The sequence below is a fragment of the Carettochelys insculpta genome, chromosome 8 (assembly GCF_033958435.1).
Source record: "Carettochelys insculpta isolate YL-2023 chromosome 8, ASM3395843v1, whole genome shotgun sequence".
Classification (NCBI taxonomy): domain Eukaryota; kingdom Metazoa; phylum Chordata; order Testudines; family Carettochelyidae; genus Carettochelys; species Carettochelys insculpta.
The window spans coordinates 64071896-64094313 of NC_134144.1; the positions used below are offsets into that span (position 1 = coordinate 64071896).

Sequence of the window (22418 nt, forward strand, 5' to 3'; positions counted from 1 at the left end):
ACAATAAATGTGTACAACCTTTATAGGAGGTCATTAAACATACAAATGCAAATTAAAGTTATATAAGAGTGGTTTGTCAAAAATTCCTGCATTCCCTAATAAGCGTAAGAAGCCAAACATGGCACAGAATTTTCTTATCAAAAAGAAAAAAAAAGTACATCTTAGGTGCATAAGACTGTCATGAATTTATGGACAGATAGGATTTCTCATGCCATCTGAGCATTCCACTTGCGTCTTTACAGCATGACAAATGACAGTTTACCTTTGCCTACACTTCACTATTTGAGTAAGCGAACACCAGTTCTTAAATTTTGGAAACCTTTGAAAGCCACTATTATATTAGTTCAGTGAATGCTTCCAGCCATTGCATTTACAAAAAGCAAAGGAAAGATTCCCAGAGAAGTCACTAGTTTTCAGTGCCCTTGTGTTTTGGACAACGAGTGGTGTTCTGTGCACTGAATAACCTCTCACAGTATCCAGGTATCAGTTTTTGGGTTCCCCACTGAAGCAGACAAGATTAATGGACACCTTTGAAAGTGTAGAACAAAGAACAACTTTGATACAGTTCCTCTCATCCCAAAGTGGGTTGCAAAGAAATAACTTAGCGGCTTCATATGGGTTTGAAACAGGCTGTTTAGCTCCTGGTGCCACTATTTAGAAGTATTCATATCTGGAATTTTGATTTGGGTCTCTCTCATGGAAGCTTATGCCATTATTAAAAATCAGTTCCAGGTTCAGATAGGACCTCTGTCTCTCAGCAATGGGCATATATATATAAGAAGTGCAAGGAAGGAAGGAATTAAAAAATCTATTCCGTCACCTGAAAGCCTACTACAGCTGAAAAGGTCTTACCACAACCCAAGACAAACAAGTCAGAGAGGTAGCCATGGTAGTCTGTATCTTCACAAAAACAAAAAAGCAGTCCTGTAGCTTTTTGGAGACAAATATAATAATAGGTGATGAGCTTTCGTGGGACAGACCCACTTCTTCAGATCTGGTCAGAATTTTCCACCACCTATTATATTATTTTGTTAGTCTTCAAAGTGCTATAGGACTGCTTCTTGTTGCTCCTGACAAAACAAGTCAGCCAGTTCAGAACCTTGCATACTTCATTGTATGTTCTGAATTTTGTACGTGAGCTTCATTTACTTTAGGTACTTTTTAGCACAGCATCCAGTCAATGGGACATCTTTTTCCTGAACTGAACCAAGTTTAAAGATATTAAATGGACTTTTTTTTTTTTTAAAAAAAAAAAAAAAAAAAAAAGAAAACAAAAACAAACAAAAACCACTCACCTCCACCACGATTCCCAAGTCTTTGACGTAATCCTTCTCAGTCTGCACCAGCTCGTTCAAGACAAACCTAGATTAAAAATAACTGCATCATTTCTCAATATATCCATTATTTCTTCTCTCTACCACAGTAGATTTCTAACTAACTAGAAAACAATATCCTTATACCAGATCACATGACCTAATTCCCAGCTCACTGGTTACTATCTGATGAAAAACGTAAGCCTGTCAGTTCAGGAATATTCATTTGTGTCAGAGGTAACAATCCTCCTCACCAGCACTATCATCCTCCTGGAGCAGCGAGCCAATTGGCAGGATTAGATGGGGGGAAAAAAGTGTGCAACTTCCCCTTAAACTACATTCTACTGAGACTGATCCCCCCCCCCCATTTTACTGATACTTTGTCACCTATGTAAAGGTAAGCCAGTATATTTTCCAGTGGTGACAAATGCCCTGCGAGTTCAATTTAACGTATCCCTACCAGGCCTGCTAAAATTGAACTCCGGACAATGGACTGTGGCAGTGGCAATCTTCCCAGAAAAGTGAAGCTGTTGCATGTGGTACTCCAGAATGTCCTGAATTTGCACCTCTGTGCTTGTATTCCATAGAGACCACCACACAAAAACTTACCCCCCCCCCACACACTGTGGCCACATGAGTGGGTCTATGCTTCCTATAAGCAATATTTCCTGAACTGCCACTTAGCAGTTCATTTGCACTTCACCTAATCACTCAACATCCACATGGCAAAGTGCACATTGTTGGGTTTAGGTTGCAACATCTGCCCCTGACGCTTGGATAGCAGTTTGAGGAATGGAGATAAAGCACATGGAGTTAGAGTTGAGAGGCTGTGAAGAGCACAGAACTAACACTACCTTAACCAAGCAGACATGGTAAGAATCTTGGCATGATCCTTCTTCACCCTGGTGAGCATGGTGGCAGGGAAATCAAAATAAAAAAACACTTTTGCAGTTCCAGCATGCTGGCTGTACTCCTAAGTAGAAGACACAGGCAACCCCCTCAAAGAGCTATACCCATGCTCAGACAACCCCAATTCCATGTATGACACTGCACAGAGAAGAAAGAGTACCACAGCAGTAGCTCTGAAATTTCTCAAGTACATTATACCTCACTGCAAGTATTCTGTTCCCCTGGCTGCCAGAGAGTCCCCATCACTATAAACAAGTTTCATTCAACTGTGTCCTTCCATAAGCTACAAGGAGTTAGTCTTCCATTTCACTTGTGATTTAGTGCTAAGAGACTGACCCTATCTCCTTTCCAAAGGACTGAGCTATTATGGTAAATAATCTGGGTACGGCTGTCAAAGGCTTTGTTTATTTCAATTGTGTTCAATCTCCCTCTCAAAGAAACTTATTTAGCACTATGTGAGCTAAATTCCATCCAGCTCAAGTTCAAAGGCACACTGATAAAATTTAACAAGATAGGGGAATGCCCTCATGCCTGTATACATCAATCAGCTATGACTCACTTGAAATGACAGCAGTGTTCCTACAGAGCCAATATGGAAGCTGTGGTAACTCATACAGAAAAAAAATTCTAGTCACAGGCATTTGAAAGAAGAAAGGTGGATCACATGGGCTAGTGAGATTCTACAGCTAGGATATATTTGGTGACTTGTAAACCTCCCCTCACAATATAATTTGATAATACTGGGCACTAATGAAGTGATAATTTTGAACCAGATGTAGCAGGTGAAAGATTCTATTCTAAGCTGATGCTGCATAACAAAATGGTGACAAGTATCAGAGAGGCAGCTGAGTTTGTCTGTATCTTCAAAAAACAAGTAGTCCTATGGCACCTTATAGACTAACATTTTGGAGTGTAAGCTTTCGTGGGCAAAGACCCCCTTCATTAGATGCAGTTGCTCCAAAGTATGTTAGTCTACAAGGTGCCACTGGACCTCTTGTCGTCTAACAAAATGGTGGTTGGTATCCTGTCCGATGCAACATGTTACAGATATACAAACTGCTTAGCTGAGACAGCAGTGAGGTCACAACCTGTGTTCCCTGTAAGCTGAGTGCTCAGATGGACACAGCGATTCAGGTACCACCCAGCTGATTTGCAGAAAGCGCACAGCATGTTTCTACTGGTGGTGTACGTCTGCACGTGCCTAGGTGCTTATTCCACACATGGAGGTGAAAAATTAGGGGAGCATTCATCACAATGTGCCATTTTGCCTGGAATAATTTTTCTGCCAAATCATGAAAACCTGAGACATGAAGACAAGAGTATAGTGATGCAAGGTACAGAAAACCTGAGACACATGGAGTATGATGGCAGTGTTGGTAGCACCCATTTATGCCCTGTTTAGGCAAAGCAGAGAAGAAGATTTTTCCACAGATCCTCTGCACAAAGAGGGCATGTTGCTTCTTGTTCAAGCAGCAAAATCCAGCCTCTTGGGCAAGAGTCAGGAGTGTAAGCAGAAATGCCAGCTAGCTGCGTATTCTAAGAACCACTTTGCCAACTTCCATACATGTGTAATACATGCTGGGCAAACAGCTGCTCCTTTAAAAAGCAGCAGTGTAGGTCTGTAGGCAAGCATATGCCTAGACCTGTCCTATTTATGGAACAAATGGGCCAAGGCAGCCACCCCACTCATCCTATGGGCAGCAGGAGGAGGATTACCTGGACCAGGGTTGGGTGGTGGGGGAGACTGCAGCAGCAGCAGGGGATTGCCTCCCCCACCTCCCCAGCACTCACCACAGAGCGACTACTCTGTCAGCCCAGTAGGCTAGGAGGGCATGGCGAGTGTGAAATCCTGTGGATGCCCCAGCTGCCCACCACCCATCCCCTACCCCAGGTAATCCCCAGCCAGGGCAGTGCAGCACATGGCTGTTGCCCCTTCCCACCCCACAGAACAGCCCTGCAGCACAGGGGTGGCTCCCCAGGCCCAGCCACAGCCCTGCATACACCCTGTGCAGCTGCTCCCTGGCTGACTTACCATGTGCTGCTAAGAAATATTCCAGCCAAGGAGATACAACATATGTCAGTGCCAGATTTACTGAACAGAGGGGAACGTGGCCCTTAGCACTAGATGGGACCCCTGGATGTTGAAGAAACACTTCCTCCCCTCTTATGCCAGAAGCAGGCACTAATTTTTGATGGGGGACCACCCCAAGATTTTGGAAAGTGTTCAAAGGCTGCACTTTTCTGTGGAGGTGTGGGTGTTTGGGACAGAGGTTGGGTGTAGAAGAGAGCTTGGGGTAGGGGATTCTGACATGGTGGAGGCGTGTAGGAAAGGGTACAGAGTCTGGTAGGGAGTTGTCACCTGAGCAAGGAGAGGAGGTGCAGAGGGTTTGGGTAGTGACCTGGGGCAGGAAATTGGGGGTACCAGATGCATGCTTTGGCTGGGAGGCACTTACCTAGGCAGCTCCCAGCCAGCAGCCCACTGGGACACTCAGGCAGGCTCCCTGCCTCCTGCAGTCCCAGGGAGAAGCACGTGGAGGCAGCCAGCTGGGCTGCAGCAGGAAGCCTACCTGAGGGTGTTGATGGAATAGGGCCCCCTTGCCCACTGCTGTTCTACACTTAAATTATTCAGGAGGCAGAATTTGGCCTTAAGTGTCTATGCAAAGAAAATTACAATATAAACAATGCCAGCACTACAGTGTTTATAGGTCTGAGGCAAAGAATTTAAGCACCCTTCAAGACTAACCATTGTAACTTCTGATGAGCAAAAGGTGTCAGTTTGGCCAATACTTCAGGAGATTTAAAGCAAAGTGGTACATTTTTCTTACTTTGGGAGCTTAGTTCAGCACCTACATAGCTTAAAATTGCATCCACTCACTACTCTAAAGATGACGTAGCGGAAACTGCATGATTTGAAACAATTCTGTTGAATGTCACTTGGTAGTTTTTATCTATTGCTCGGCCACGTATGACAAACTCCTCCATAACTTGGTAGTAGTAATTACAGACTTTTTAGGAAAGGGACATCCGAGAACAAGCTTCCTTAACCTAGAATATCTGAAACAGGTAACAAAAATGAATCATTTACAAATACAAAACTGTGGGGAATACAGGTCTATTACATGCCTTTTTCTGTTGTTACCGAAGTATTTTTCCTTCCACCTGGGAATGTGGGGGGACTGGTAAGCAGAAGTGGACCCTTCCCTACTCTTTTAAATAAAAATTAGTATATCTTGACAACACCCCCAAGTTCTCTCTTGAGGGTATGACAGGATTAAGAAAACACCCCTTTAACTTGGCATGCATATATTTCAGCAATATCTGCTGGAATAGGGGCTCTGAACGGAGATGAAAGGTGAAAGGACACATGCATGTACGAGATTACCACCTACAAATATGACTTCACAAGTAATCTACTATTTGCTGAGAAAGAGGTCATAAAGAGGTCAAATCCAAATCAACAGGTTATTAAAACAAGAAGCCATGTAGTACCAGATAAAGACCAGAGAAAGTAGTGTACCAGAGAGGCCTTATGCTGAAAGCCACTTACATCTAAACATCCTGGAGTAAAAGGCATTTATTTGGACTGAAACCAAACACAGAGAGATACATAGTACATACCTGCCAGAGCACTTGCATTTCAAAGAGCATCACATATCTATGCATACAAAATGGCATGTTTCTCTAAATGGAGAATGCAAAGAATACAGCTTGCAATGGTAAACTGTGATTCATTAATCAGACAGATACTGAAACCAGCTACTTGCAACATTGGGACAATCTTACGAGAACAATCAATCAGTTTACACATCAAAGGTGTTCTCTCCAGGTAAAGCAGAGCATGCATCTCCTCTAACCTGCTCTAATCCATTCAAAAAGTCATCCAAAAAAGCGTACTTTGTTTGCTAGGACTACATCAAGCTGCTCACCGATTATTTCTCTGTCTTCTGCATCAAATTCAAGAGAGACTCACATGGCCTTTCAAAGCTCTACTGGCCTGTCTTCCCCCTACCACAGTTCCCTTTCCATACCCTTAACCTTTCTCTAGCCCATCTGCTATTCTTCTGCTCATTAAACACTTCCATGAGATCTACATATCCTAGCATTCTCCCTCAAATGAAGTCTAAAGTGCTGTATTAATAGTGCTCACACTGCAAGACTCCATATCAAAACCAGACCAGACAAGTTGTTATTTTTATAACCCCTGACTTCCCTCTACCAACCCTCACTGTCCTCTCATCTGTGTGTCATGATAAACATACGGTAAGACATGCCTCAGTTTAGATAAGCATGATCAAGATAAGAGCGCTCTCTCAGCTGTAAATTTCAAGCACATTTCTGGTAGTGTATAAATAGATAAGCCTTAGTTTTTAAAACCAGCCACCACACCCCTCAGCATGTATTATGTAGCTTTACAGGAGAAGGCTCTCACATCTCTGCTAAAGGCATTCCTCTTCTCAATCCCCCACTCCCCAAGCTAAACCACCACACAACAGCTCTGACTGTAAAATCCTAGCTGAGACAAAGGCCCCTAAAGTTGCCCCCCAAAGTGGCTGAGTGTGAAGTTAGTACTTTATCATCCTGCCTGGGGTTTCACCCTGGTCTCCACTAGGATAGATAAGGATACTCATTGTTAACTTCAGTTATTCCATGATAAAGACAGATACATTTTTCCCCTCTTCCCACTAGTGAAGAAAAAAAATCCATTTTTTTTAAAAAGAAAGCTGAATGAGCACAGAATGGAATTCAAACCTTCACAGTACCAGTCCTGTGCGTCCATCACCCAAGCACGTCTCCCTGCTTTAATCGCTGTGCACATTTTTGTAGTGTGTATTTGAAAAACTGAAAAAGCAGCAAGATAACTTACATCCTGCCTCTCATTGCTTTGGCTTTTTGTTCCTCTTCAAGGTTTCTTGGGGGAGCAGAAGGCGTCATCCCTTCATTTAAACACCCAGTGCCATCTTTTAAGCTTCCTCGATAAGTTCCTCCTTCTAGGGTCTAAAGAACAAAGCATTATCCTTGATGAGCAAAGCTAGAACATTATCTTCTGCTGCAATAGTTGCCTCTGCACTCATGAGTAGGGAAAACTAAAAACAGATTAATGTTCAGTTACTTCCCCTTGGAGATTGAGTTACAACCAAACTGGTTTTATTTGAGGTTGATATTAAAAAAACTGCAACTTAAAACCTCAAGTGACTCATTGCAGAGCAGAAAGCGTACATCACTAAGCACAGTATGAAAATGCTGGTATTGCTAGAATGAGTATCAAAATTATTCAGAGCAAAATCGCAAAAGGGCATGGGTATGAAGAAATCACACTGCCTTTCAAAATGTGATAGAATTAGGCTACAAGCATTTGAAATATTCTTCTGTGGAAGATTACATACAAAACCAGGTATGACTAGTCATTTCCAGGAAGTTTATTTAATGGATTTCAGACAAAAAAAAAAAGTTTACTACCTGGGGTTAGTGCACTAAATAGCTATCCTCCTATGAAAACTTGAGACTTAATATGCACTGTTAATTCACTGTAGTTTAAACCCCTGGTGGCGCTTCTAGAATTTCCCCTTTTCTAGTGCCCTGCTTCTCTAGTCACAAGCCCATCTAATTCTGAAATACCTATTTCCTCCAAATCCCCAATTTAACAGTCATCCAAGTGCACAGAATGAGGGCAAGCTTTCCCCAACCAGATACCACCTGTGTGCCGAAAACTCAGACTGAGGAAGTAGTAAACCCCAATTACTACAGTACTTCTATTGTGGAATCACTGTCAGACAAAACCAGTTCCACAGACTCAAGAATTCCAGTACCTTTTATTATTCTCTTCACCTTTAACATGAGTGCAAGAAAACAAGCCTTCAGAGTCACAGCATAGGTCTGCCTCAACTCTGACTTCTTCACTGAAGAAACACAACCTTAAGCTACAGTATTTGCCTGAGTTTATTGATCAAGGAATATTTTACTCTGTAGATTAAAGGAAGCCAAAATGCAAAGAAAAACCATCCCTTTTGTAACGCACAGATCTACGTGTGGTTCACCTGTTCCATGTTGTGGTACCTAGACCGCATCACAGAGAAAGAATAAAGTGTCCTATACAGCTTAAGCTAAAAGCCAGCTGGCCTTACCTCAAGCTGTAGAGGGGCCTGCACTAAGTGCCTGAGATCCTAGGCTTGAGTCTGCTAAGGGCACCTACACTTTCACACTGATTATAAATTATAAGTACAATACAGTAAAAACTGGACTAGAATAAACTAAAACCAGAGTGCTCGATAGTGCTTTCACCCTGGTAGAGCATACAGGCTACATCTACACTAACACACATCTTCAGCAGTTCCTGGGGACCTTTCGAAAAGGACCTCCGTCTGGACGAGCCGCGCAGGAGTGAAATGCAGCAATTTCGAAGAGGCGTGGCTAGCAGCATGCTAATGCAGTGCTGAATATGCATGTCAGCACCTCATTAGTAGCCTTCAAAATGGCCATTTGCATGGCTATTTCAAAGATTTGTGCTAGTGTGGACATGGCCCCAGAGTTTATTAGCAGAAAAGCACAGTGACACAGGTAGTGCTTGAATTTCAATAGGGTTCAATCACAGCTATCACACATTAATAGGTTAAACAATTTTGCTATTAAAATTTTCAGAAATACTTAAGTAAAAAAATAAACTGATTGTCTTCATAGCTAAATTCCCATATTTAAAAAGTTATATTATGAATACAGTCTTGCCTTTAATACAATCCACAATGTTAGCCTCAAAGAGTCATTCCTCAGAAGAGGTGTTACATGAAATTCACTGGTATCACAGCTCAAAGGCTATCAAGTGCTTTGGTAGAACATCTACACAGAAGCTTGCAACTGCATTTAAACTTTAGCAACTATTAGAACTTCCATGCTGAGAACTGGTACACCTAAGGGTTAATAAAAATGAAGCAATGCAAACTCACACCCATGCTACAGAGAAAAAAAATTATGCCTGTTCTGTACATAGTTTCCAAGACACTACACTTACCAGCTTACTTTTGACCAATTTTTCTATTGCACTGACAAGATCCGCAGCAGTTGGGACATCAGAGGAGCTTTGACGAGCAGCTAGCAAAGAGGAGGACTGCAAGACACCAGTTTGCAAAGGAAAAGCAGGTTAGAGGGATGAGAAGGGTTAGGAAAAAGTGACAAAGCCAGCAATTGAAGAGGTAATGTTTGGGACTCAAGCAGGAAGAACATGTGTGCAGGAAAGGGTTTGAGGAAGACATGCAGTGTCAGGAGGCCAACTATCAGACTAGCGCAGCACAGAATTAGCAGTAGAATTCTGGGTGGCGTCTCCGTGTAGGATTGAAAAGCTAGCTGCTAAAAAGAACATGTTAAACAGGTGACCATATTTCCCAAAAGGCAAAGAGGACACAGAATAGAGCTGTTCTGGCCTGCTTGCCTAAGCTTCCTTGCTCTCCCCAGGACTAGCTTGAGTCATTTGCCCAGCACTCCCCCCCCAACCCCCATACAGAACTGGAGCTGGCAGTGGGTGTTGCTGCTCACAAGAGTCCTGCTTGCTCTCCCCTCCACCCCAGCTTCCTGACTGCTTACCCTCACCCCACACGTTCCTCCGTGTGCATGCACACACACGTACACACATGGATAACCCCCCACACCCACACATGCTAAAGTTGGTCCAGTTTGCTCGTCAATTTGATCAGGGACAAATACCCACTTTTTTGAGGTGGGGGCGGGAGGGTAGAATAAAAAGGGACAGCCCCTGCCAAAACAGGACATATGGTCACCCTAAATAGTAGTGGAAAGGTAGCTGTGTTACTGTGTACTTAAAAAAAAAAAAAAAAAAAAAAAAAGCAAAGCACATATGGTCACCCCGTAAATTAAAGTTCTCTTTACTCATGTTGCAAGTGACAGGTAGAATTATAATTAATAAATTGAAAATTCTGAATTTTAAAGTAAGGAATTAGTAGCTTTACACACACAGTCTACCACTGAGTACAGATCAGTTTTGTAGTCTTCATTTCACAAATGGGGAAGCAAAGGCACACAGCGCTAACATACAAATGTTTTCAAGACGCAAATAAGAGCTGTGGGTGATCAGTACGCTCATGCAAAATTTGACTTGGGCTTTAGGGGTCCAAAACCTGAGGCAAAGTCAACAACTTGGGTAAGAAATTTAGTCTGTTCCACTTGCTGGTTCACAGGTTAGCACCAATTCAGGTTGCAGAGACTGTTTAGTTTAAAACAATCGCCACCCAGGCCTACACGACAGGTTCTGCAGGCAGAGCAGTTGAGAATGTGCACAAACATGACTCCTGACCAACACAGCTATGCCAGCAAACTACGGTGACGTGTAGGGGCATGTACCTATCCAGTCTAATTTCTGCCAGGTTGCCTGCACTCAGGCCTCCTCACCACTCCCCAGCGTTGCCACGCACCCCAGTGCAAAAACCTTTGGTTCAGACCAGAAGTAATATGGGAGGCAGTTGTGCCCTCGTAAGCCTTTAAGCCCCCCACCACCACCACACACAATTGCGTATTGCCTCTGCCAGCAAAGCCCCCCCCCCCACTATAGACTTAGCTACACTGGCATAGTTCAGGTCTGGAGAGTGAGGGTGTGGAGATTAGTGGCAGGAGTAGATTTTTCCAGAACAAGCTAGATCCATAATAGGAGTGCTTTTCTAAGAGGCTCCTCGCCTGGACCAGGCCTATGAAAGAAAAGGGTTTTCAGACAAAGAAACATCTCTACAGATATTAGTGTTGGGTCTCACCAAAAAATGCTGTAACACAAACACTAAGCCAGAATTTTTGCATGTGGGTTTCCAAATTCAGCACACAAGTCTATAATTTAGCATCTACTTTTTAACAATGCTCTGTCAAGAGACCTATATAGACTTTTTTCTATATGAGCTATCCTCTACTGAAGAGAAAGTAGTGACTGTATCTCTATGTCCCTGATAATACAGGCTGAATATATCTACTCTAATCTAGCATCCTCTCATCCAGCAACACACATTTCATGATTTTAGTTAGCCAGATGACCACTTATGGTTATGGCCAAATTCCTATGGTCCCATACAGTTTGTTTAAAGCCACGTGTCCTGGCTCTCAGCGTTCAGTGCTGTTTAGCTGTAATTTACCCCTAATTGTCTTCTAAGAGCCCAGTAAGCAGTGGAAGTGTTGGTAATGCTGCTCAATAATAGTGCCAAACCATGGAAGGTCAAATTCTCTTATTCTGCATGGGTCAGAGAGATTCAACTTACAGGTGCCTTACATGGTTTAACAGCAGCCAGCGAAGATTCATCTGCCTTTACTGTTTATTCCTTTAGAATTACAAAAGACTTATTCATCTCCTCAGACAGTTAATGAAGGTTTGCAGCTTCAAGGGGGGAGGCAGAATAGAGAGAAAAGGTTATAGCTTTTATTAAATCACTATCCAAGCTTTAATGAAATATTAAGACAGGATGGTAACGAGAGCCAGAAGGAGTGACAGCAGAGATTAGTCCATTTAGGCATGTGGCCACCACACTATTGTGGGAAATCAAACACTGATAGGGCAGCAGGGGTCTTGCTACTATAGTACAGCATTGGGAAAAGGGGCAGACTAATCCACTTAAAGCAGTTCAGAAAATGTCAACACTGTCATTATTTGTGATTTAGCGTTCACCCAACTGACACATCTAATCAACAGCTCTAATTAAACAAAGTTACAGATAATCAGCTCGTTAATTTAACAGAGGAATTAGCTTCAAATTCATACTGAAATAACCTTTAAATTCTTACTAAAGATTACATGCAGATCTTCAAAACAGGAATGGCACCTAGAAAAAAAAAAGATATATGACTGAGGAGCAGGGTTCTGAAAAGAGAAGATAGCTGGATGTTTACACCACTGTCCAATGTAGGTGCCTAATTAATTGGGTCAAATTTTCAGAGGTAGTCAATGCCTGTAGCTCCTATCTTTCAATTAGCATTGAGCCTTCTTAATGTTTGTGAAAAGACAGGGGGTACATCGATGGGGACTGAGATGCTTAATATTGAGCACCTTTTTTTGCATTTGTATGGTTTTACATTTTCAGTCCACTGTACACCCCTTGGCAGTAGGGCTGGGGAGAAGTATTATAGTGCCCAATAACTTGCATACAGTTTAATGTAACTTTCATTTCTTCTGCATCTCAAAAGGGCGCTGTTACAAGGAATACAATAGCCATCGATTTCTTCTGACAGCAGAAAGGGGTCCACTCCTGTTCCAAACCTACCCACTACGGTGGGCTAATGCTTTGGTTTTCACCAAGGAGGTTGATGGCAATGAAAAGGTATAACATGGTGAATATCAGTGGAATATGGGATAGGGACAGAAGCTAAAATGCAAAAAGAACGTATAAGGAATTTTTAACTCAAGTTAGATGTCTTCAAATCATTAGGGTCCAACGAAACGTATCCTAGAATAATCAAGGAGCTGACTGAAGATCTCAACCATTACCTATAGTCTTTGAAGAGTCACGATTACACTAGTGTGTCCAATTCTGGGAAACACACTTCAGGAAGGACGGGAATAAACTGGAAAGCGTCCAGAGAAGAGCTACAAAAAACAACCAACCAAAAAATGATCTAGAAGACATGACCTAATGTGGGCAGATTGAAAGAACTGGGTTTGTTCAGTCTAGCAAACAAAGACTGAAAGTATCTAAAAGGTTGTTCCAAGGAGAAGAGAAAAATTATTCTCCTTAACTGCTGAGTAGTGAACAAATAGCAATGGGCTTAAATTGCAGCAAGGAAGGTTTAGGAAGTTTCCTAATGGCCAACCTAGTTGCTTGAGCAGTTAAAACACTGCAATATATAGTTCAAGGAAGGTATGAGATATCCATCATGGGAGATTTTTCAGAACAGCTTACATAAAACACCTGTTGGGGTGGTCAATAGTGCTTGCCCCTGTCATGAATGCAGGGGGACTGAACTTTATGACCTCTCAAGGATCCTTTCAGTCCCATGATACTGCAGTGGGTGCACATGTGCCCACACCACAAATTTTAAATGGTTTCACAAGGCTAACTTGCTATGGAATTAAAATACAAAAAGCTTTCTAGTTTCAATTTGAAGCTAAACTAGCTTCTCACCAGCCACAGTAGCTTTTATAGGGAAAACTGAAGCAGTGCATATGGAGAAATTCTATCAAGCTGTGCTCCCATTGCTGTAGTCAAGGGAATTAGAATCAACATGTGTAAACTTGTGCTATTCAAGTCAGAAAGCAAACCAGAATGGAGGTAACCGACTTTCTTCATCCTAACCAAAATGTTTAAAAACCCCACAATTCTGCACTCCAATAAAACAGCAGCAGAAATGTAGCACTTTAAAGACCAACAAAAAAAGATTTATTCGGTGATGAGCTTTCCTGGGACAGACCCAGTTCAGATCAATCTCATTTCCAAAACAGACTGACATTTAAGAGTACAAAAGGATCAAAAAAAGTTGCAATAAAAAAACTGAATTCAAGTACATAGGACTGAAGAAGGGGGCAGATGGGTGGGGGATGATGTGTCCTGCCCGAGATAATTACAAGCATCAAAAAGAAGGGAAGCAGTGCTTGTAATGCCTGAGGTAATTGAGGCCTCTGTTCATACCATGTGATGTGTCAAATTTGACTATGAATTCCAATTCAAAATTTCTTGCTGTAATCTTTTTAAATTCTCTGTGCTCTAGGACACAAATTCTCAGGTCTTTATCAGAACAGCCCACTCCATTCACTGCACAGCTCACAGGTATTAAGTTTCTTGATGTCTGCTCTGCGTCCATTTATTCTCTGGTAAAGATTTTGCCCAGTCTGTCCAATGTACATAGTGGCAGGGCACTGAGGTACGTAATGGCATATATAATGTTGCTGGAGGTGAAAGAGACTGTGCGTTTGATCTTTTAACTAACTTGGCTAGGTTCAGTGATGGCATGCCCACATTTATTCTGGGGAAAGTTGGCAGCAGGGTTTGTTCCAAGGAAAAGCTCCAGAATTAGCATTGGAGTGGTGCAGCCTGTGACTGTTGGTGAGATACTCTCTCTCAGGTTAGGAGGTTGTCTATAGGAAAGGACAGGCCTGTCACCTAGAGCCTTCTGGAGCCTAGCATCATGATCTAGAATAGGTTTGAGTTGTGGGCTATATTTGATGACAAGTGGTATCTGTTATTGATCTTCTGGGGCCTGTCTTGAAGTAGCTAGTTTTTGGGTATTTATCTGGCCCTGTCTTTTTTTTTTTTTTTTTTTTTTTTTTTTTTAAAAAAAAACAAAAAAACACACACCTTCTCCTGGTGTGTAATTAAGTTTTATAAATGCTTGATAGAGGTCTTGAAGTTTCTGCTCTCTCAGTAGGCTCAGAGCAGATGTGATTGTATCAAAGGGCTTGACTATAAACAATGGACTGTGTGGTGCGTGCTGGATGGAAGCTGGAAGCATATAAGTAAGTGTAGCAGTCAGGGGATTTCTGGTAGAGTGGTGTTTATGTGGCCATCAGTGATTTGTACTGCAGTATCCAGGCAATGTATTTCTCATGTGGAATAGTCAAGGCTGAGATTGATGGCAGGATGCAGGTTAACATATTTTTGGAATTCTTCTAGAGTCTCTTTACCATGGGTCCAAATGATAAAGATGTCATTGATGCAGCATAAGTAAAGTAGGGGTAAACAGGGGATGAGAGCTGAGGAATCGTTCTAAGTTGGCCATAAGAACATTAGCGTACTATAGGGCCATGCAAGTGCCCATAGCAGTGCTGCTAGTCTGGAGGTATAAATTGTTCCCAAATTGGAAATAATTGCAGGTGACAAGAGTTATAGGTCAGATTTGCTGTAGTGACATCAAGGATGAATGATATTCCTGATAGCTTACAGTCCATCTTCATATGGCATATTGGTGTAGAGAGCCTCTACATCCATGGTGGCAAGGATGGTGTTGTCAGGAAGTTCTCTGATGTTTTTCTAAATTTCCTCAGGAAGTCAGTGGTATCTTGGAGATAGCTAGGAGTGCTGGTGGCGTACAGTTTGAGGGAGTCTACATAGCTGGACAGCCTGGTAGTATGAGTACTAATACTTGAAATGATAGGGCATCCTGGGTTTCCAAGTTTGTGGATTTTAGGCAGTAAATAGAATAATCCAAGCTGGGACTCAGATGGTGTGAGTGAATTTGGTCTCAGGTAGACAAGAAGTAGATGGTGCAGTTTCTTTTGGAATTCCTAAGTGGGATCTGAGGAAAGGGGTCTGTAAAATGTGGTGTTGGAGAGGTGTCTAGCTGCCACCTGTTCATAGACTGACTTATTCATCATGATGATGATGATGATAGCAGCACCACATTTGTCAGCCAGCTTGATTACAATGTCTAAGTTACTTTTGAGACTTTGTACAGCATAGCGTTCACAGTTGAGATTATATTTCATTTGGTGTTTTTTGCATATAATTTCAGTCTGTGCACAGTGGTAGAAGCATTGTGGATAGAAATCTACACTGCCATTACACCCTCAGAGGGAGTCCAAATGGTGTTAATTTGAAGAGGCTTCTGAAGCTGTTTTGTTTTGAGGTGTTTGAAGTGTGTCCCTCCACCCACCCACTTTCATTTTTGTTTTGGATGGAGCTATTCACCGAATTCTCAACTTGTTTGGATGCCTTGAGCAAGTGTGGTTTTCAGCAAGCTTGCCATTAGCTACAGAGTTTGGCCAGCTCTAAATAGGGAAGTGCCAACATTCCCATTTTACAGATAGGCCATTGAGCCAGGAGACTAAGCAATTTGCTCAGTAAGTCTGAAGGTGAAAGGAACTGAACCCAGGTCTCTCAAGCTTCACATCTGTGTTCCAGCCATCAGACAATACCACCTTTCATAAACAGATAGGGCCTCAGTGCAGAGTAAGTCTTCTTTGCCAGGCCTCTATTTTGGTCAATGTTCACGGGGTTTGGGTTTAAGAATGCATTGACTCACATCCCACCCTGCATTTTTGAATACCTAACTTTGGATCCATGCTCAAGTTAGAATACAAGCCAAGGCTGCCAGTGAGCCTCCTGTTCTCGCTAGTCTCTTTTAGAATGGGGGAAGTTATCAGGACACAAAGAGGCTCTGTAAAGTTCATCTACCTGGCAAAGAAAATTGAAGATGTTGATTAACTGAAGTGTTATAGGATCATGCATGTACCAGAGACACTAAAACCTCCCGGAGTGGAAACCAGAGTCACGAGATTAGACAAAATCTAATCTAATCCTGCAGGCAACTAGCCAGAAGCAGATCATCATCATACCAGGCATGCATCCAAAGCTTTACACCACCCTCCCCTTTTCACAACAGTCAGCAGTATATGCACCACTTTAGGTCAAGAGTCCATGACTCCCAGCTGCTTTCTGCCTATCTTGCTACCATCACAAAATGTCATAACAGGATTTACGAGATGAGAGCAGTGCCCTTGAATCCATCAGCTCAAGCACTAGCTAGCTGACAGACTTGCTCACTCCTAACACACCATAATCCTTTTATGAGCCAGCTTCTTTGGATGTAGACTTACTAATCTCTCCCTTTTTACCTGTCTGCACACAGTAACTGGAGCAGGAGAGGAAGGAAGGTAGGGTGTTAAACCAGATGCCACAAGGAAAGAAAGGAAGCAGCTAATAAAATTGATTTTTACAAGTTGATAGTCCAAGAAAAGGAGGGAAAAGAAAGGCAATTAGCTGGACACAAAGCAGATCCACAGATCAAATTCATAAACTGAAGTATCCCCTCACTCCAAAGTGAATTGAAATAGTCCAAGGATTCGCTTCATATACCACTAAGCCATTAATCACAGTAGCCATCCAGCATCTTCTCCATCACATGCAACTAACGTGGCACTATCAGTAAAAGCCTCCACACCCTGCAAAAAAGAGCCATAGAACTCCCTTTCCATGCACAGGTCCCTTACTATCTGCATTGGGTGATTAAGACACTCAGGCACTTCAGACCTAGTAATCTGGGTGTCCGAGAGTCCAGATGGCTAGTCTAGTCCAGGCCTGTGGTAGCAGAAATGAAGATAGCACACTAGGCTCTCTCTTCTACTGACAAATAGCTTACCAGCATAATGCGCAGGAACGGGGAAGAACTGAAGATTCCCACAGGGCCCTGAGCACCTGAATTGTTGCTACAGTACATAAGAGCCATTGGCTTTTTGTCAATAGCAAAAACACCTCCCCCCTGCTGCCTCTGGAGAGGCTCAAGAAATACTACTTCCAACATATACAGCACTTTTCACTTTTAGGTTCCAGAGCAGTTTAGAATGGTACATAAGGACTTTCTCCCCATTTCACTGGCAGAAAAGCTGAAGCACAGAGGAGAAGTGACTTACCTCTAGTTACACAGGAAGACACTGGCAGGACTGGGATTTGTTCCCAGGCCTCCTGACTCCCAGTCAGTCCATTTCTGGTGGCTATTACAATGCTTGTCCTATTCACCAGGCCTTAAACATTCACCAGCCAACACATGCATTGCTATTGCTAGATAGCAGGGGCACTTGTGAGACATGAACATATTAGAAAGGACAGAGTGGAATTTTGTTGTTCAATACATAAGTGAAGTTACAGAATTTCTGAAAAAAGAAGTGCCCTTATGCACCAAAGCAGAGGCTACAAGGTTGAATTGCTCAACAGACACCATTTTCTTAAAGCTATTCGGTGAAGGGGTTCTGACAGCGACTCAAGAAAATGTCCACTGTAACCTTACTAGCCCATGGATACTGGACAAAATTATTCATGGTTAATAATGAAGTCATATGAATAAAGCGCACAGTCATTTGTGGAACACAGCTAGCCAGCAAACCAGTTAGCAGCAGAGCCCTACCATCTCATCCTGCGTAGGGTCATTGTCAAAAATCTTCATGGGAGGAGGAAGTGGCGTGTGGGATTCTTCATCTGGCTCATCTTCGCCCCAACCCTTCTTGCTCTTCTGAAAGCAAGATTACCATTAGGCACAAAGAAAGGCTGCTTTTTTGAAAGCACCACTTCAGAGCCTACCTTTATGCTTATTTCTAATACAATTTCTGTAACACACATAGGGTCGGGAGGAGGAATCTGGATGCCATAATACAAAGGGAAGTCAAACATTACTAGAGTGACACTTTAAAGACTAGCAAAATAGTTTATTAGGTGAGCTTAATAACTATTTTGCTAGTCTTTAAAGTGCTACTTGACTGCTTTTTGTTTTGATAGCGTATAGACTAGCACGGCTTACTCTCCGTTACTATTACTAGAGTGATCTGCCCAGGGACAAATGAGAAGAATGAAGTGAATATACTCTTTCAAAGAAAGTTGTTGAAAGCCATTAAGAAGTTAACAGGAGACTAAAAAAAACCACCTATTTACACTATGGCCCAACAGAAGCCATATCTCATTTACATTTTGTTAAAACAGCTTTGAGGTTTCTTATCTCCCCATGTTTTCAACTACTGTGACCTTCATCTTCTGTTCAACTTTCAAGCTAGAGCTGCTGACAGGATGGATGAAGTGGTAAATTCTAGGCAGACAAACATGAAAATGGTGGCTACTACTGCTACACAAATGTATTTAAAGCAAAAAAGTGGTATGGGCTTACAAAAGTTAGTGTTTTAATAGAAAAATCTCAGTTTGAAACTAAACACACCAGCATAAATTGGTAATCACTGGTAAAAACAGAATACTGTACATCTTCATCTGGAATGCTTTAGTAATTCAGTTGAAAACAAAGCCACCACACATACTGATGTATGGCAATTTTGAATGTCTTAGCCCTAATGCGTGTTTGGTATTTGAGATGGCTGTGGGGGGGGGGGGGGGGGGAGATAAATAAGGAATTGTAAAATTGCAAATGGAGGTATGCTACCAGAAGTGAGAGCAGACACAACTACAGCAACAGCAGTGTAAAAGATCTGTCAGCCACTCCTCCCCTCCCACCACTGTCCTAGCTTAACCCACTTGCACAGTGAATGTAAACTAGAACAAAGCCCTATTATTACAGAATAAAAAAGCACACACACAGTTGGTCTGCATGTGGTCAGGAATAGCTGTTCCTGACCACATGCAGACAAGACAAACCCTTATTCTGTATTCAGACAGATATCACTCAATGCTCTGCCCACGATAACAGTAATGGAGAGGAGACTAAAACATACCTCATCTGCACTGTCCCCTTGAGGTGTGGTCTCATCTCCAGGCTTTGGTGAACCCAAGTCAAAGCTCTTCCTGCCATCCCGCACTTTCTTCTGCTTTTTGATGTTACTCTCAGCCTTCCCACTGTTCAGTCGACGTACAGGACTTGTCAGCCACTTTTTCAGGGTGTTGGTTGAACGCTTTGGGCCAGGGGAACTATGGATTGAGTTGAGGGATGACTGAGGCTGCAAGTTGGCCACCGATTCTGACTTGCCTCCATTTTCACTAGAGGAGACTGAATACACATCTGAAGGAAACGAAAACAACAGATGATTACTGGTAATGTCAGATGGCTCTCTGGGACTACCGCAGGATTAGGATGTTGTAGTGCATGGGGATGTGTGAGAAGCGGAACAAAATAAAAAGGTTTTGAAAAACAAGTTGTCAAGTGTTGAACAAGTCAGTTTGTTTTCTCCAAGTAATTGTACAGCACATCTCTTTACTGAATACCTGATTTAACCATTTTCCAGATTCCTCTCTAAATCTTACACCTTCTAATTTCCTTCCATATTACCCATGCTTGAGAAACACCAGCCAAAGGTCACTACAGTCCAGTTTGAAGTGAGAGCAGACACAAGATAGCTCTGTATTATGCCACTTTTCCTATAGCTCTGCCAGCCACCAGCACCTAATGGTCAAGTGGACAAAATACAAGTTATGAGCTGGAGTCAGCCTACCAAAGTTTCTGATCCAGCCCACCATGATCCTGTGAACTATCAATGTCCTGCACCCCAGAAGGACTGCAGGCAGCATTCCTGCCTGCGTACACCACATTCTGCTCAAAGCAGCCCATTGCTGGGGTCACATGTTCCATGGGGAGGGAAAATAGCTCTGCACACTGCCTCCATCCCCAGCACAATCCTTGCAGCTCCCATTGGCTAGTGGGAGCTGCTTCCGCCATGCTTACAGTGTACGCAGTGCATGAACACCCCCATCCCAGGTATCGCTTACACCTAGTACCCCACTCTCTGCCCTGGTCATAACCCAGACCATCTGCACCCACTTCTATACCCCTCCTCCACATCAGAATCCTCTCCTACATTCATACCCCTCCTAGACCCTGCACCAGGTCACCATCCCCTCTCTCCTCTGAAGCCCATCCCAGACTGCACACCCCTTCTTGAACCTCAACTTCCTTCTTAACTCAAGCTAAACCCCAGATCTTGTACCTCCATTATTATACAAGAGTGCAGCCCTTGACCAGTTAGTTACTTAATTGCCCACACCAATCAATAATTGTTCCCCAGCTCTAAGAGCCAATATGTTCCATTTTAGCTACTGCTTGGAAATCTCATGAACAGACTTGAGGGCTGTGTCTTTGGATAGCTGCAAACTGATGGGTTTTTAGACCTCATCCCTTAGCTTCCTTTCAAGAAATGGAAAAGTGAAGCACAGCTTAGAGCAGGGATCAGGAACCTTTCCGAGGTGGAGTGCCGAAATTTGACCTTTTCACCTCCATGTGTGGTCCAAGCACTGGTGATACCTTTAAAAGTTATCAATAATCCTACTTACAACAGGATTCATTAATAAATGAAGATGCAGAGCTTTATCTTTTAGGTGGTTGGTTGGTAGCCTTAGCTGATCTTTTGTTAATCCACAGGCAGCATGGCTTTGAGTAAGCACCCGGCTAATGGCTGTGGGGGGGGGGGCGCGCCACGGGAAATCAGCTCACGTCACTCGACACCTGTGCTATGGGTTGCTGATGCATAGAGAATTTCTACCAGTCATTGCTGACTGGCTCCTGCTTCTGCAGTTGCCTGCCCTCTGTCCAGTAAGCCTCCGGCTCAAACTTGGTTTGAGCCAATGCATTGCACTTTTGATGTCAACCAATAGTGAGTGAATGAATCATGCAGAGAAAAAAAATGACACTCCCATTATTTAAATATGAAATTTATTTTGGAAAGAGACAGGATTGGAACTTTAGTACATATTCCACTTGGGTAGCTGGACTGTGTTTTCAGGACAGGAGGTTATATGTAATGCATTGTTTAAAGTTTTGCAAGGAGCCAGGCAGTAGGCAGACAGGGAAGGTGCTTAGTGTGGCAGAAGCTCTATGGTAGAAAGAAAGAAAAAAAAAAAAGACTGAAGGCTTGGGGATAACACCCATGTTTCTCAGAGAGAGAGAGAGACATACTTTGCCACTACCTGATGAAATCTGTTAAGACATTATGTGAAATCGAATTGAAAGCATAGCCCTCACCCATATGAGGTCTGCTACCTCCAGTGCAGATTTAGAAAACTGGTTATGAGGAACAGCTCTCGGCACATGGAGATCCTTGGGTGGCATAAAGCCATTGTAGAAGATATAGGATTTTGTCTCTTGCCCCCAAAACACTGCAGAGTAAACAAGCAGGGACAAAAAAAAGCATATGAGTGGGTTGATTTAAGTGTGTGGGCGCTGGAATGCACCGAAGTGCAGACAAGAGGACCTCATGGTCTTCTCTAGCCTTAAAACTTTGATTCTCTCACTACTTCCTGTAATTTCTGGAGTCTGTCAACGTCAGTAATAGCAAAGTCCTAGCTTGTACCAAGTGACTGGTGCTGTACTTGCTGGTTCTATAATCAAATGAACTCAAAACTGGCTTAAGGTACTGATTCACAGAGCCATTACTACCACCTCCTAGGCTGCCAATTCAAATCCAGCCCAGGCCAGTAAAGATTAAGTCCACCTCTTGACCATTCAACAGATTGCATAAAAAGGTGGTTGGACTGGTACTCAGTAAATGGTTTTGCACTTCATTAAAAAACCACAATGAGCTCTCATCTGGAACATGCAACTGAAAGCAAGAAAACCTACATAGCAGGCATAGCAGCAGTGATGAATTATGCACCCCCAGAATTGTGAAAAACTACTCTTGCTTCTGATTCTACAAGAGGGAAAATCAGTACAGTGGGGAAGATTGATCAAAGTACTGATTAGGTTATGAAAGGGGTTGAATCCCCCCAGTGGAAGATCATTGCACAGCACAGCTTGCTAATAGAGTTCTTCCGATTTCCATTTCACGAGTTCCACTGTGCTGGAGATGTAAGGCAAGGAGAAATCTTA

At 42.7% G+C, this 22418-nt stretch overlaps 1 protein-coding gene across 21 annotated transcripts in view; it reads right to left on the minus strand.

Annotated features, from left to right (window-relative positions):
- KALRN (kalirin RhoGEF kinase) overlaps positions 1-22418 on the minus strand; it is a 489190-nt gene that overhangs the window by 70633 nt on the left and 396139 nt on the right. For 13 of the 21 annotated variants that reach the window (XR_012646382.1, XR_012646380.1, XR_012646383.1 and 10 more), the window contains 5 exons: positions 19336-19619; positions 18030-18134; positions 9226-9321; positions 7087-7217; positions 1296-1362 (listed from right to left, as the gene is read on the minus strand). Coding sequence is in view for 16 of the 21 variants with exons in the window: in XM_075000960.1 (XP_074857061.1) it covers positions 1296-1362; positions 7087-7217; positions 9226-9321; positions 18030-18134; positions 19336-19619 (683 nt within the window). In the remaining 5 variants the exon portion in view is untranslated. The remainder of the gene's footprint in view (positions 1-1295; positions 1363-7086; positions 7218-9225; positions 9322-18029; positions 18135-19335; positions 19620-22418) is intronic. The other 8 variants (XM_075000963.1, XM_075000971.1, XM_075000975.1 and 5 more) reach the window with 3 other exon arrangements.